The following is a 14,224-nucleotide window of genomic DNA, read 5'->3' as shown; positions in this document are numbered from 1 at the left end:
TGGTCAGTTTTCAGTAGTGAATTTGCACCTACTTATCGTTAGAATCTACAGAGTTTGTTCTATGATGAAACATAAAGATCAATGTTTCGATCAAAACTTGGTATCAATACATAGCAATATGTTCTTGGTGAGATTGCAGAGTCCACTCTCAAGTGAAATTATACGAGAAAATAACTTAGCTCCTTAAACAATACATAGTTTCTGCAGTATGACATATGCAGTGTAGCACAATGAATCTTTGTATCTACTCCTACCCAATTGCAAAAGCTGGTAAACATCTCATTTCTTCTTACTGATCTCGCCTTCTAGTATAGCATGTCTGGTTAAAACAATTTCCTTTACCAGATTCTTATAAGTGAATGGTCTGACTGCAGCTCTCATGAACAATTCAGGAGGCGTTTTACCTTTCTTAAGTTTCCTTCTATAAGAACCAAATCCAAGACTCTCCCACTCCTGTGGGCTTACTTTAGCTCTAACACCTCTCATTGCCAATTCATCTCCACCATCTCCATTTGCTAGTTTTCCCTTGTCTTCCATTGCATTTATATGTTTTTCATAAAACTTTGTCGATGTTTCCATATATTTCTTGGCAAATTTTTCCATTGCTTCGTTGCTACCCAATGCCTTCTTAAATTCATCATCCCAGAATCTCGCGTCCTCTTCCTGACCTGAATCGTCATCATCCTTGATACCCAGTTCATCATCTTCATCTTCACTTGCATCCAAATCCACATCGTACTCATCTTCATTGTTATCGTCATCTTCACCATCCTCTGCGTCCTCAATCCAGTCCACTATCTCAGTCTCTCCCTTGTTATTACTGCCATAATCATCATCATCCGGTGCATCACAACCCATCTCCATTTCCTCCAACTTCGCCTTCCACTCCTTAGTATAAGGATGCAACAAAGGCACAGGATGATTGTCTAACAAGAACCCCAAACACTTGGACTTCTTCTCATCACTCAATTTCTCATAAGCTTTTACCACATCATCCACAAATGCCTTAGGATTCACTCTAACCATCTTACACAACCCACCAAAATAAGTACAGAATTCCACCCTTCCATCATCATCCTCCAATTCAAACAAACAATCCTGTTCAGTTTCTGGATCAAGCAAAGGCGTTAACGCCTTAAAAAAGTCATTTTGAGGCTCAAACCTACACTGATATACAGGTCTCTGTACATATACAATATCAGGTCTCATCCATGCTGCACATTGTGTGATCAATGACCTTGCCTTATTCCCGAGCCGCCCCATCAAATTCCATTTATCCAACCTCTGATTCCCAGATTCAACGACAACCTCAGACACCAAAGTCCATTGTTGCCAAGGAAAATCTGATATCCTCCACTTAGGATGCCTAACAAACACCCAAAAGTATCTAAAGCCCACATTTTTATCCATTGCATCCAATCTATTCTGAAATTCTTGAGCCATTTCATGTTGCTCAATCTTCTCCCACTCTTCTTGGTCCCTTACCTCACCAATCATCGATACACATGCGTCGGAGAATCGCCCTCGAATAGGCTCCCCTAATACAACTCCACGCCAAGAATATGGGCCAAATTGACCATACTTGTACCAATCATACGGGTGTTTGAGATTTGGGTCATCTTTCTCCATGAACCTAACCATTCTATCATACCCCAAACCAATCATTTGCAGCTCTTCCTCGGAGAAATTATCCGGGTAGTTTCCATGTGGATTCTTCAGCCGGTAGAAAAGGCTCTCAGCTAATTTCTTACTTTTCCGGCGAGCATTTCGTTTAGCTTGTCGTCGGAATTCGGCGCTTCCCTCAATGCGCCCGGGGGAAGTTCCACCGGATTTTCCTTTGCTTCGGCCGGCAAATGACCGGATATCCCTCCGGTGACTATATTCTCGCCGGGAAATTGCGAGTTCCCGGTTCTGGGCTCGGATAGAGAGAGGCTTCGGAGTTCTATAGGTAGATGGAATTGTGGGTAGTGTTCTGCGAAGAGGGTTGAAGTATTGGGCTAGGGATGGTGATTGAAGAGTTGAGAAGGCAGGGTTTAGGGTTTTAGCTACAGACAAGTTCTGATTCTGCATTTTTTCTCCAATTTTTCACAGCACAAGGGAGGAGGAGTGAGCTGCGTTGTTCTTTTATAGGATAAAGGTGTATTTACAGAAGAGATAACAAATGAAAAAGGAAGATATAACATAATTAAAATAGGGAAAAAAGACGACATAATTTAGGATATAGAAATATATTCGTCATTTTTATAACGAGTATATATCAACAATAAAACTTATGGAGTTCTTGTTACTGAGGAGAAATACAGTAAAAACCATAACAATAATACCAATAACATATAATTCCATAAATAAGGTCATAGAAGGTTGAAATGTACTATACGCAACTTTATTCTTATTTCAGTGGAAATAGCTATTCTTCAAAACGGAATTCATTCAGTTCTGACGGCGAGCAAGGTTCAAAATAAATTATCTGTTCTTCTATCAATTGAGAAAAAAAGCTATTTTCGATAATTTTTAATTATTATTTTCAAAATCATTTAAAAGAAATTCAAGATTTAAAATGTCATTTCGAAACAATTTTAAAAAAATGCAAGTAAAATGCTACTCTAGGATGAAAATATTGAAAAAAAACAACATAAAAGAAACATTCGAAGACGGGAGATATAAATAAGAGTAAAAATAACTAAACACGTCTTTTAATTAATATTTTTTTCAGGAGAGGGAGTATTATTTTTTGATAAAATTATAATATCTTATTTGATTAGTTGTAAAAAAAAATCCAAAATTCTTTTAACTATTGAGTCCAACGTCCAATCATGATGCAAGCAAAGTATAAATAAATTAATTACACAGAGAAAAAAAATTTACAATTATATAACAGAGTAGGCCCCGTAATCTTCTCCATTTGACCCGTAATGGCCCGACGAAACCATACGACGGAGCTCGGATGCATAGCCTGCGACGATTTGACGGAGCTCGGCGCCGGCAAAGAAGGTTGGCTTGTAAATAACCCTAATCTCCTCACTGCTCTCGACACTCATTCTATTTCATTAGCCAACCGCTCGCTTGTTCTCATTCTACATTGGTCCGAAGGATCCGACCCGGTAGGGAACCGGGTGAAGATCGTACCCGATCTCTCTCCGATCGAGGCTGAGTATATATCTGCGATCGAGTGGTTAGTGTTTGATGATATCAAAGTTCTAGCTTTGGGCACTTCTCGTGGGTACTTGTTGGTTTATTCTCTCCGTGGTGATCTGATTCATAAACAGGTATTCGTCTTTTCCGTTCATAGTTTGCAAATGCAGTAATTAGTAATGTAGTCGTGAATTTAATTGTTATGTGAAGAAGCTATTTGAGAGGGGAAATTGGGATTATGTAGCAAAGGGAATTGTAGTAATTGATGAAGCAGTGGAATTCACGTTCAGAAAGAATTTTAGTGAAGTTGCATTTGTGCTTGGATTACATTAGAAATTAGTACTTTCTTCCACTCGTAAATGTAATTTGTCACTGGATCATGCTACTCTTAATTTTGCTATTTAAAAGTTCTATGCTTTCCAACCAACAACAACAAAAAAAGTTTTATGCTTTCTTATTTGTCATTAATGATATACTCCTCCTTAAGCCAAGGGTTTGTCGGAAACAACCTCTTTAACTCCTAGACCCCACTTGAATAAGATTTGTATACACACTACCCTTTCCGGACGCCACTGAGTTTGTTTATGATGGTCATTAGGTACTTTTTCTTTTAGTTTGACATCTAAATTGATTATGCTATGTAGTAAAACTAGATTTTTTGGAACTTATAAGCCTTTGGTTTGAGATTATTTGTTGTTTTCTTTAGCAGTGGCATAAGATAATTAGCGAACTTACTAGAACTTTTGTGTGGCAGATAGTAAGCCCTGGTAAGATTCTCAGATTGAGAGTCCGTGGTACTAAGAGAGATTTAACCCAAGATGCATCATCAGAAGAGGTCTGTGTTGTTATGTCTGGTGTTATTGCTCGGTTTGATGGATCAGACATTCAGGTATTCGAATATTCTCGCGGTTACAAGTAATGTTATTTTTTCTAAATCAACTATGGTATGAGAACATTTATTTCTAAATTTCAAATCTCCATTTAGATCTTGAACCGTGAAGTTTAGGTTCTCATGACATACTGCTAACGTCCGTATTAAAATGCAGAATATGCTTCAGAGGTGGTTTAGAGAAAGACACTCGCAGTTCTGGGATGAGAGAGAATCCGAAAATTCTACAGATACTTTTGGGAGGCTTCCATACCAGCTATGGAATGTTAGTAAGTATGGTTCGTGTGTTGATGCTGCTATCACTGGTCTGATGCCCCCTCCTCTGCTTGAGCTACAGGTAGTATTTTACTTTCTCACTGTATCATGTTGCAGTACTTTCTTCTCTTCCTTTTATACAAAGCATACTTTTCTACTGGGATTTGTTGTTTCCTGAACCCCTTTAACCTTCACCTATAGTTCTGCACACACCAAAATGAATTTTTACTGTTCTAATGAGATGCTTTTTTTGTCCTATGACTTTCGGAATTTTCTGAAGTTATTCTGGTATTTGAATTCAGCTGCTTTTATTGTTGGGCAGTCAAGTCAGCGTTATTATTGTGCAATCACTGTTGGAGCTGATGCTGTGATTTCTGCTTATCGGTTAGTTTGCAGTACATTGTATTATGATTCTTTTTCAAGTTCATTTAATTTTATTAATCTAAATTTACTGTTCGTACTTCCATTTCGTACTTTATTTTACTAAATTGAATTTCTCTCTACACTTTCAAGACTTTCTGTAGACCGAAGCAGATCAATAGTAGGGGCTATTCTCTCAAAGGTTGTGCCTGCAACTTTTTCAACAATAACTTCTATCTCAAAAATGTTATGGAGAAGTGATCCATCTCCTGCAAAAAGACCAGAACCAAAGCCTCAGCCTTTTGCTCGAGGTAGATGGTACTTTTTTCATCGTTGAAAGAATTTCTAATTCAGTTCTCTCTATTTTAATTTTAATAGTTGATCACATATCACTTCTTTTACATGTCAAAAATGCTCATTTTTTTCACCTTCCAAGCGCCATGTCATCCTTCCTTTGCTTATTTGAACTTCCATCTAGAGATCATGACTGAAAAAAGTGTTCTTTTCACAAGTTTATCCTTGAGTTGGAAAGTAGTTTGTAATATGGCCAAGAAGTATAGGTTGATTGGTTATTTGGTTTATTACATATCTATTCACATAAAGTACTGAAACACTTAGCTATTATACAAGATAACTTATGATTAAAATATCAAGTGTTTAGAAAGAATTTAAATATTTATTAATTTCAATTCTTTGTAGAAATATATATACTTATACATGTCAGATATACATTATTTGTTGTATCATTAATACCTGTATCCATATTCCAATCTGTATCCCTGAATCCTAAGATTTAGGTGATGACAAATCTGACTTCTAGATCTGTACTCAATGACTAGTGTCGGGTGCCCACACCGGCTTCATAGAGTCTATTACAAGTAGGTAGAGACAACCTTTGTGTCACTTGGTGGAGAAAAATTTTTACTATGTTTTATTGCCATTTGTTCATGACAAGCTCCTTTTTTCAAGAAAAACTCAATTACTTCTCTCCATTATCTTTCTGGACTTCGCTTGGAGAAAACATGGTCAATATTTGACCAAACCATGGTAATTTGTTTGTGTGCTCTGGGCTTTGGGCAATGTACTTTCCAATGTTGTGCTGACTGTTAGTCAGTAAACTGAACCTGGTAAAGTTGATGCTGTAGTTAAGCGGAAAAACTCAAGTAATGACCCTGCCATGCTACTTTCCCATTGAGATTGTATGTCTGAATTGTGAAGTGGAGAACGCTGAAATTATCTTTGGCTATCTTCTTTTGCTCCTTGTTTTACATAATTGTACTTCAGACTTCATCTTATACTCTTTGAGTATCTAATTGGATTTCAATTTAGCTGACATAATGTCGTTGTAAATTCTCTATTTATGGCAGCTTCTCCTTTGACTTGCTTTAAGGATCATCCTAGAAAGGGGGAGAAGCTCACGTTATCACCTAGTGGTACTTTGGCTGCAATAACTGATTCTCTGGGTCGTATCTTACTCTTAGACACTCAGGCCCTTGTGGTGGTCCGTTTGTGGAAGGTTTGTTCTATTCACCTATTAATAAGTACCTGTTCAGTTTGGTTTATCCAAATTGTTAATGGTTATATAAGTGATTATTAGATGGCGACGAAAATATACTTGTGCACATTCAGTAGAATAATGTTTGATTATTACTTCAGTGAATCGATTTTTCATATAAAAACTGAATGTCAATATTGACTGGAAACACAAGTTTAACAAATGATTTTGAGTAGTTCAGATGAAATAATCCAAAGCAAACAAGCCCCAACTATCTATTTAGGTTTATCACCTGATAAAATGAACATATTGGTTTGCAGGGTTATCGTGATGCAAGTTGCCTCTTTGTTGAGATGCTTGCTAAGAAAGACATTGAAACGTCTAAATCTTCTTACCGTGAACATGTTAAAAGTGATTATTGCCTCTGTCTAGCGATTCATGCACCGCGTAAAGGGATTGTTGAGGTAGTTTGCTGCACTCTATGCTGTATCATCTTCTCATTCATTTCGGCCCTATTTTTAAGTATGCGCTTCAGACTTCATTGTTAGTAACTCAATACAGCCACAACTACCATCTTTTGCATAATAATTATTAGCGTAAACAACAAATACATATCTGTGCCATTTGTTGATTGCTTGTGAAAACTGTATATGATGAAAATTGTTCGAGTAAACTCTAGCTTATTGTATATCTGGAGTTGCATCAGAGATTATGCTTGTTTTGACAGTTGAGTTTATCATTGCAGATATGGCAGATGAGGACTGGTCCGCGTCTTCTAACTATTCCATGTGCCAAAGGTAGCAAGATTTTGCAGCCTACATACAGATTCGCCCCATCAGAAGTGTTTGTGTCTTCATATGTACCTTTGGAACTTTTCTTTTTGAATGGAGACTCCGGTCTACTCGTCGTCTTGAATCGATATCTTAGTTGACACTATATATTAAATTCAAAATAATACGAGAGACTGCAGGTAAAGGCCTCAGAGCTGCCTGTACAAAATGTATATTTCATTTGTTTTGTAGCTTTTTACCAACACCCCTTCCCCCAAACTTCCAAAGAGAAAAAAAGAAAAGAAAAAGGAGGTAAAACGTCCAATAGTTAATATTGTAATGTTATCATATTTCTATGATTTAAATTTGCCTTACTAATAGAATTTAACCTTTGATGTGATGTTATTTGGTTCACATTAACTATCTAACTGTTAGATTTAATTATTTATCCTACGTCATTTGTATAATACGAGTATATTTGAAATATATTAAAATTGATATCAAACTATCTTCGCCTTTTTTTTTCTGTAAGTAGTGCACGGCGAGCTGAGGTTGCTGGACCAACAAGTTGCTGGACTGTAAGACTAACATACAGCTAGTTTTTGTCCTACTAGAATGAAGTTATCATCATTGGGGTGAATTTCCAAGCAATCCTAAAGAACAAGGCAAACTAGGAATTAACGGTACCTTCATAGGGACATTGTTTCCTCCTCCCATAATTTTTATTTAAATTCTGCATCATAAACTTCAAATCTAACTTCAAATCTTGAATTCAAGCTATTGACAAAACCACACATTCTCTTGCATGCCATTCATGGATCTCTCTTTCTTCTTCTTCACTTGTTTCTCAATACTCCAAATACCCTTCTTTTCCGCAGCAACACTCCACAAAACAGCTCTCTTTAGACCAAAATTCACTACTCAACAAGACCTTTCTCCCAAGAATGACACTCCCACAACCTACTTTGAAGTCACAAATCCTTGAAAATTACCAAAAACCCAATCGTGCTCCAACTTAATCCTCAAACATGACTTTGCCTACACATATGGGAAACCACCAATTCTCACAAATTGCACACACCCCTTTAAATTGCCCATCTAAAAAGTTCTCCAAAATCATTCTTGAATGGAAAGCAAAGAGTAAAGGAAGACAATTTGATAGAATTTTGGGGATTTGGCTTAGTGGGGTTGAAATCTTCCGGAGTTGCACTGCAGAGCCAAGGCAAAATGAAATTATTTGGACTGTCAAGAAGGATATTACTAGATATTATTCTTTGCTTATGACCAATCAAACTCTTGCTGTTTATATTGGAAACATTGTTGATTGTAAATATACTGGGGTTTACCATGTGGAAATTTTTGTTCATTTTTATCCTACTGAAAAACAATCGATTTCGGGTAATTCCTTCAAGGGATTTGAATGTGGGAGTGATTTAATCGTAACCATTTCGCGAAATTTGCCATTGAATGATGGTTTGTGGTTTGAGATTGAGAATTCTACAGATGTACAGTCAAAAGAATTCAAAATACCACAAAATGCATACAGGGCTGTATTGGAAATTTATGTGTCATTCCATGAGAATGATGAATTTTGGTATGGAAATTTGCCAAATGATTATATTACTGCAAATAATCGTACTGATATCGTGGGGAATGGTGCTTTTAGAGAGGTGATAGTAAATTTGGATGATGTTGTAGTTGGTGCAGTTTGGTCTTTTACTGTGATTTATACTGGTGGTATCAATCCTCTATTGAGGAGACCTATAAGTGGAATTGTCTCATTTGATCTTCCTTCATATGATATTGAAATTACGCCGTTGTTAGGGAAGATCTTAGATGGAAGTTCTCATAATATTTCATTTAGTGACACAAATGCTTTGAATGTGTGGTAAATTTGCATCTTTGGTTGGATAAAAAGAGTGCAAAAACAGAAGGGAAGTTGTTGGAGTATAGTAGTTCATTTTTACTGGTCTTGATGGATCCTTTGTGTTAAATGCTTGTAGATCGATCTCATTGACTAGATGGGTAAAATCATCTTATGGAACAGTCACGACGAGATCATCTCAGAGTTTTAGTTGTAGTAACAACATGGTAATGGGAAATGACGCGAACTTGCAAATTGTTGATCAGACTATTGAGTTTAATGACACTGTTTATGCCAAGACGCGGTCTTTTTCTGTTCAAGTTGTTGAGTCCTTTAAAAAGTTTCAGCTTCACATGTACTCTGATGGTGTTGAGATAGGAGATCAAGGCTGTGCTTCTATCTCGAATGTGACTTTGATATTCGATGAAAAGAGGTTGAAGTATGGATCCTCAGCCAGCTCAGTTCATAATCTGCAGAACGCGCATGGCTATATGCTTTTAAAGGACCATTCGATAGACAGTGGACTCGGAAGCACACTACAGACATACAAATATAACAACGATAAAGGCTGCTACTCCAGGAACATAAGCAGCTCAAATTATACAGTGCTTTATGACAAGGTGATCAATAGTTGCAGCAAATTGATCGATTCTGCATCATAGCTTCTAAGTATCATGCAAATGCAGTGCCCCAACGGATTCAGAAGTTGAAGTTTATGGGTTCCTATAGCGATATAGAGTCAATTCAAAATCAAATATTTATTGCTATCAAGTGAATTTCTTTGATAGAAATACAGGGTTCAGGCAAAAGCTACTGAGTTAGACCTGAATCCGTAGCTTTAAGTCTACATCTGCCCCCTGCCTAAGAGTCGCAAAGACATAAACATGCAAATGAACTAGGCGATTGTTACTATTCATGGAATTGTTTGAGAAAAATTTCAATTGAAGCTTTTTAAATTCCAAAGTATGGTAGGAAACTTTTTCTTCCTAGTTCTTGGTAGCAAAAATAGTTTTTGTGAAAAACTGGAAAATTTTGGTTCAAAAGCCACCGAGATTCAAACCTTAGTAATGATCTCATTTATTATTTTGTAGTCCATCGCTTACTCCTTATATTGCTGGTACTCTTTAAAATTGTCATCAAATGCGTATTGAATCCTCTTAAAAGTAATATATTTTTGAAGGATTCAACATAGTAGGACTAACAATTTGAGACAAATAAGAAAAGTAGCAAACCAGATCATGTCAGTTGACCCCAACTACCACTATGGTGTGTGTATATATATGGAAAAGAGCCTAAAATGCCTTTGAATAATTGAAAATGATATAAAAATGCCTTCATTTATCTATTAGGCTTAAAATGCCCTTGACATCCACCTTTAGGTTCAAAAATGATTTTTTCTTTAAAGGAAAAGGAAAAGGGCATGAAGGACATTTTTATATCATTTTCAATAGTTCGATGACATTTTAGGCCCTTTTCCGTAATTAAAATTTAATTTATAATTAATTTGAAATAATTAAATTGTAACCAATATATGGACGCCGCGCGTGTTTAAAAAAATTATTCAAATTATTTAATTAAAATTCTGTTAAATAAAATTTGATTTATAATTAATTTTAAATAATTAAATTGTAACCAATAGATGACCGCCAAGTGTTTAAAAAATATTCAAATTATTAATTAAAATTATGCTAAAGAAAAGGTCATTTTTGGAACATTATCATATAAAATTCTGAAAATTAATATCCTTGTCATCCACCTTTAGGTCCAAAAATGACATTTTCTTTAATATAATTTTAATTAAATAATTTGAATAATTTTTTTAAACAAGTGTGGCGTCCATCTATGGATTACAATTTAAATATTTAAAATTAATTATAAATTAAAATTTGTTTAACAGTATTTTAATTAAATAATTTGAATATTTTTTTAAACACATGGCGACGGTTACAATTTAATTATTTAAAATTAATTATAAATCAAAATTTATTTAACAGAATTTTAATTATAGAAAAGGGCCTAAAATGCCCTCGAACTATTGGAAATAGTACAAAAATTCCCGTGCCATTTTATTAGTCATGGTTTTCTTTTTGAAAGTCAAACTATATTAACTTTGATTAACGTTTTAAGATATATATATTTTTCATATTGATATGAAAAAAATTGTAACTTATAGTACTTTTTTTCATGTAGTTTTTGAATATTTAATTTTTTTACTTTATAATATTGAGTTAAAGTAATATAATTTAACTTTAAAAATTAATCAAATTAACTTTCGAAAAACGCAACATGACAACTAAAATAGGAGTATAAAATAAAAATAAAAAGACAAAATTCTCCCAGATGCTTATTCCATTAAATTGTCCCAGCATGTCTCATTGCTAATCTCCAACTTAGCCACCTTTGATTCTGGTTGACCAAATCACATAAACAAAGATCTCCAAATCTAATGCTCCCTCTAAATTACCTTTTCTTATATTTTAGAGTCATTAGAGCATTTGTTTAACAACCACTATTATGTTAAAACACTTACTCGATATCAGGTGCGAATAATTTTTTTTACCTTCATCAAGTATGATAACATTATAATTTGATCTTAGACTATACCATTATATCAAAAATAATTTTTAGCGGGAATTAATTAACGATAATAGCTTGATTGCCATTAAAAATATCTTTTTTAGAGGCAATTAATTATCTTTGTAAATGTCGCTAAAGCCTATAGCGACATTGGATCTAATAGCAATTAACTAATGCCAGTAAAAGATTTAGCACTCTTTATTAATGTGTATATTTATTACCGCTAAAAGTTATTTTTGTTGTAGTGTACACACAAACCTTTAAAATTTCGGATATACTCCATGCAGCTTGGGATACAGGAACTCTGTCAAACTCGAGGATTTTTTCATAAAGTTTGAGCTTATTTATATAAGTTGGAACTTAATTTAAGATTTTTTAAAATTAAATTTCATGACATAGTCCTGACATTTCAATTGTATAAGTTTGAATTCTAGGACAATGTGAATTAAATTTTCAACAGATTAAAAGGACTCCAAGAGCAAAGATAATGCGTACAACAACACAAGATTATTTTCTATTAATGGTTATGATTATGACTATATGAAATTTGTTCAATGAAGAAATCTCTTTATGCAGTGGGCCTAACTACAAATAATAATTGCTACTACTAATTAATGGCTTATCATATCGTAAGTCTATATCATGTAGACTCTAAAAAAAGAAAAATGCTTAATTCATCAATTAATTATTGTGACAACCTGAAATGGTATTGTTGAGGGTCAAATGGATGAAAATCCTATCTCTGCCATGGCAATGGTGGATGTAGCATTAGATTCATTTTAATTCAGTACTTTCGACGCGAAATATAAATTTTATGTATAAATATCTATTAAAATTATAATAAATAGTAGATCTGAAATCATAATTTTAAAAATATAATGAAGTCATTACTGAAATCTTAAAAATAAAACTCATATAATTCAAATCTTGAATTTGTCACTGCCTACTAATCCTATTGTTCCTAATTCAAGTAGAAGATCAAAGTTTAAATAACCCATAGAGAGGCTGTCCAAAATTTTAGGGTTTCTAAAACTCTAATTTAGGGCTCACCCTCAAATCTAATATACTACAATAACAATAAAAATATACTCAGTGAAATCTCACAAGTAAAGCACGTACACAACCTTATTCCTACTTTGTGAAGACAGAGAGATTGTTCCGAGTATACCCTCAACTCAAGTAATACTACTATTTCAATAAATATATATATATATCCAAGAAATCATAGAGAAAGCAACATAATCAATGTTATATTCACATTATGTATGAAGTTAAGTCAATTAATACTCATAATATTGAAACTATGACCATATATAAATTTCCCAAAAGCAAATTGAAGTAACCCTCTTATTATATTATAAAAGAAATTTTTTTTACCATTTATTTTTTTCCCTCTTGAGCAAATCAAGAAGAATTTGCCTCATTGTTATTACAAGAATTAATTTGAATTTTCCTCTTCTTTTTCTTCTTCTTATAAGGAATTCCCCTTGCTTTAGCTTGAGAATCTCTTACCTCACGAAGATAAATTCTTATAGCACTATTAGCAAATGGATTAGTCTCTTGTAATCCTCCATTTTCTTCATAAGCAGCTCTAAGCCTTCCAATTAGTGCATCTAAACTCCCCCATGCTTGTTTAAGAGGACATATACATTGTCCAACTTGCTCAACTTGTCCAAAAAATACACATCCATTTAAATGTACCTTAGTTTTTCCAAATTGATCTAGGTATCGGAGAAAATCTAACACGTGGTTGTAGTTGCACTGCGGTAAAGGAACCGGGGGTTTGTGGTTCTTCAAGTATTGTCCGAAAGTGTTCCAATCACGACGTTTTTGAGACTCATAACGACTCAGTTGAGTCGATGATGATAATAGTTGATGATGATGGTGATGATCAGATTGTACTAGAGTTGCGGTCGCTGATGATCCTTCTCCTACTTCCCTTCTTTGCTCACTTGATGACATCATATTTTGAAAGTTCCACTATCTTCTCAACAAGGGTTTTTTTGTCCAGCAACCTTGATTTTTCTCGAATTAAGCGTTTCTGCCAAAGGAGTAATAAATTATAATACTATAAAAAAAAATCTATTTTCTTTTTATTAAAAAGAAAAAAAAAGTAAACATAAATTGGGAGGAGAATTTGTGAGGGAGAGATTTGTTTTGAGTTTTAATGAATTGTTTGAGCTAAGAGAAGGAAAAATATATAGAGATGAGTAGGATTGCAATGGAGAAAAGATGAAAATTAAAACAAATAATTGGGGTAGTTGATAAGACATGACATGGGGTCCAAGAGGAAGTGCTTTAGCTCCTCTTTTTCTTCCATCACCATATTGTTTTCTTCCTTTAATTGTACTATTAGCAATAAGTATGGCTTTTAATGATAATTAACTTTTTTTTATATATAATTGTATTAGCATCATCTCAGCACTCATTATCAAGAATATTAGCAAATTTAGCACTTTAATTTGACCCTTAGCTATTAAGGTTAGCTAGCCAATGTGAACACAGTTAGTTAATAACTTGTGTATGTAGTCAAGAAGTAAAAAAGACCAATTAATCCTACTTGACTAGTAAAAAGAGGAATTGAGTTAATTACTACCATTGTTTTAGCCTTTAGGTGGTGAAGAAACTTGTATTTCTCCTAACTATATAGAATTTTTAGATCATAAACACATATTTTAATTCATTTTAATGATAATATGTTTGCTTTGTAAGAAATTAAATCAGTCATTAGTAGAGATTAAGATCGACACCTTTATACATATACAAAATCATAATATTTTGAGTTAGGATTAACCAATTGATACAACAGAAGCAATAATATAACCAACTAAAGTTAACTTCAAATTTTAACATATTTTAATTTAAATAATATGATATATTAT

The 14,224-nt window shown here is 34.0% G+C and overlaps 4 protein-coding genes across 4 annotated transcripts; 2 read left to right on the top strand and 2 right to left on the bottom strand.

Annotated features, from left to right (window-relative positions):
* Nucleotides 1-145: 145 nt before the first annotated feature.
* LOC129893218 (uncharacterized) lies at nucleotides 146-2,168 on the bottom strand. The gene has a single exon (XM_055968715.1). It carries the CDS (start codon nucleotides 2,068-2,070, stop codon nucleotides 280-282), a length of 1,791 nt encoding a protein of 596 aa, XP_055824690.1. The 5' UTR covers nucleotides 2,071-2,168; the 3' UTR covers nucleotides 146-279.
* Nucleotides 2,169-2,846: 678 nt separating this feature from the next.
* On the top strand, nucleotides 2,847-7,301 carry LOC129893262 (uncharacterized). Its single transcript, XM_055968772.1, has 8 exons — nucleotides 2,847-3,266; nucleotides 3,887-4,021; nucleotides 4,179-4,358; nucleotides 4,599-4,660; nucleotides 4,790-4,947; nucleotides 6,004-6,152; nucleotides 6,452-6,595; nucleotides 6,877-7,301. Exons 1-8 carry the CDS (start codon nucleotides 2,913-2,915, stop codon nucleotides 7,060-7,062), a joined length of 1,368 nt encoding a protein of 455 aa, XP_055824747.1. The 5' UTR covers nucleotides 2,847-2,912; the 3' UTR covers nucleotides 7,063-7,301.
* Nucleotides 7,302-7,668: 367 nt separating this feature from the next.
* On the top strand, nucleotides 7,669-9,696 carry LOC129892437 (peptide-N4-(N-acetyl-beta-glucosaminyl)asparagine amidase A). The gene is given in 4 exon segments (XM_055968003.1): nucleotides 7,669-7,988; nucleotides 7,990-8,788; nucleotides 8,791-8,859; nucleotides 8,862-9,696. Coding segments are annotated over 4 exon segments (1,716 nt in total). The 5' UTR covers nucleotides 7,669-7,706; the 3' UTR covers nucleotides 9,428-9,696.
* Nucleotides 9,697-12,664: 2,968 nt separating this feature from the next.
* Nucleotides 12,665-13,519, bottom strand: LOC129892214 (protein LIGHT-DEPENDENT SHORT HYPOCOTYLS 7-like). Its single transcript, XM_055967770.1, has one exon. The coding sequence runs from the start codon at nucleotides 13,305-13,307 to the stop codon at nucleotides 12,747-12,749; it is 561 nt and encodes a 186-aa protein (XP_055823745.1). The 5' UTR covers nucleotides 13,308-13,519; the 3' UTR covers nucleotides 12,665-12,746.
* Between the last annotated feature and the right edge of the window lie 705 nt (nucleotides 13,520-14,224).

The sequence above is a fragment of the Solanum dulcamara genome, chromosome 6 (assembly GCF_947179165.1).
Source record: "Solanum dulcamara chromosome 6, daSolDulc1.2, whole genome shotgun sequence".
Classification (NCBI taxonomy): domain Eukaryota; kingdom Viridiplantae; phylum Streptophyta; class Magnoliopsida; order Solanales; family Solanaceae; genus Solanum; species Solanum dulcamara.
This window is presented reverse-complemented; position numbering and strand designations above follow the sequence as displayed.

Coding starts and splice junctions, on each gene's coding strand:
- LOC129893218 (XM_055968715.1), bottom strand. CDS start 2,070: ATGCAGAATCAGAACTTGTCTGTAGCTAAAACCCTAAACCCTGCCTTC.
- LOC129892214 (XM_055967770.1), bottom strand. CDS start 13,307: ATGATGTCATCAAGTGAGCAAAGAAGGGAAGTAGGAGAAGGATCATCA.
- LOC129893262 (XM_055968772.1), top strand. CDS start 2,913: ATGGCCCGACGAAACCATACGACGGAGCTCGGATGCATAGCCTGCGAC. Junction 4,359..4,598: donor CTCCTCTGCTTGAGCTACAG/GTAGTATTTTAC, acceptor ATTGTTGGGCAG/TCAAGTCAGCGTTATTATTG. Junction 4,948..6,003: donor GCCTCAGCCTTTTGCTCGAG/GTAGATGGTACT, acceptor TATTTATGGCAG/CTTCTCCTTTGACTTGCTTT.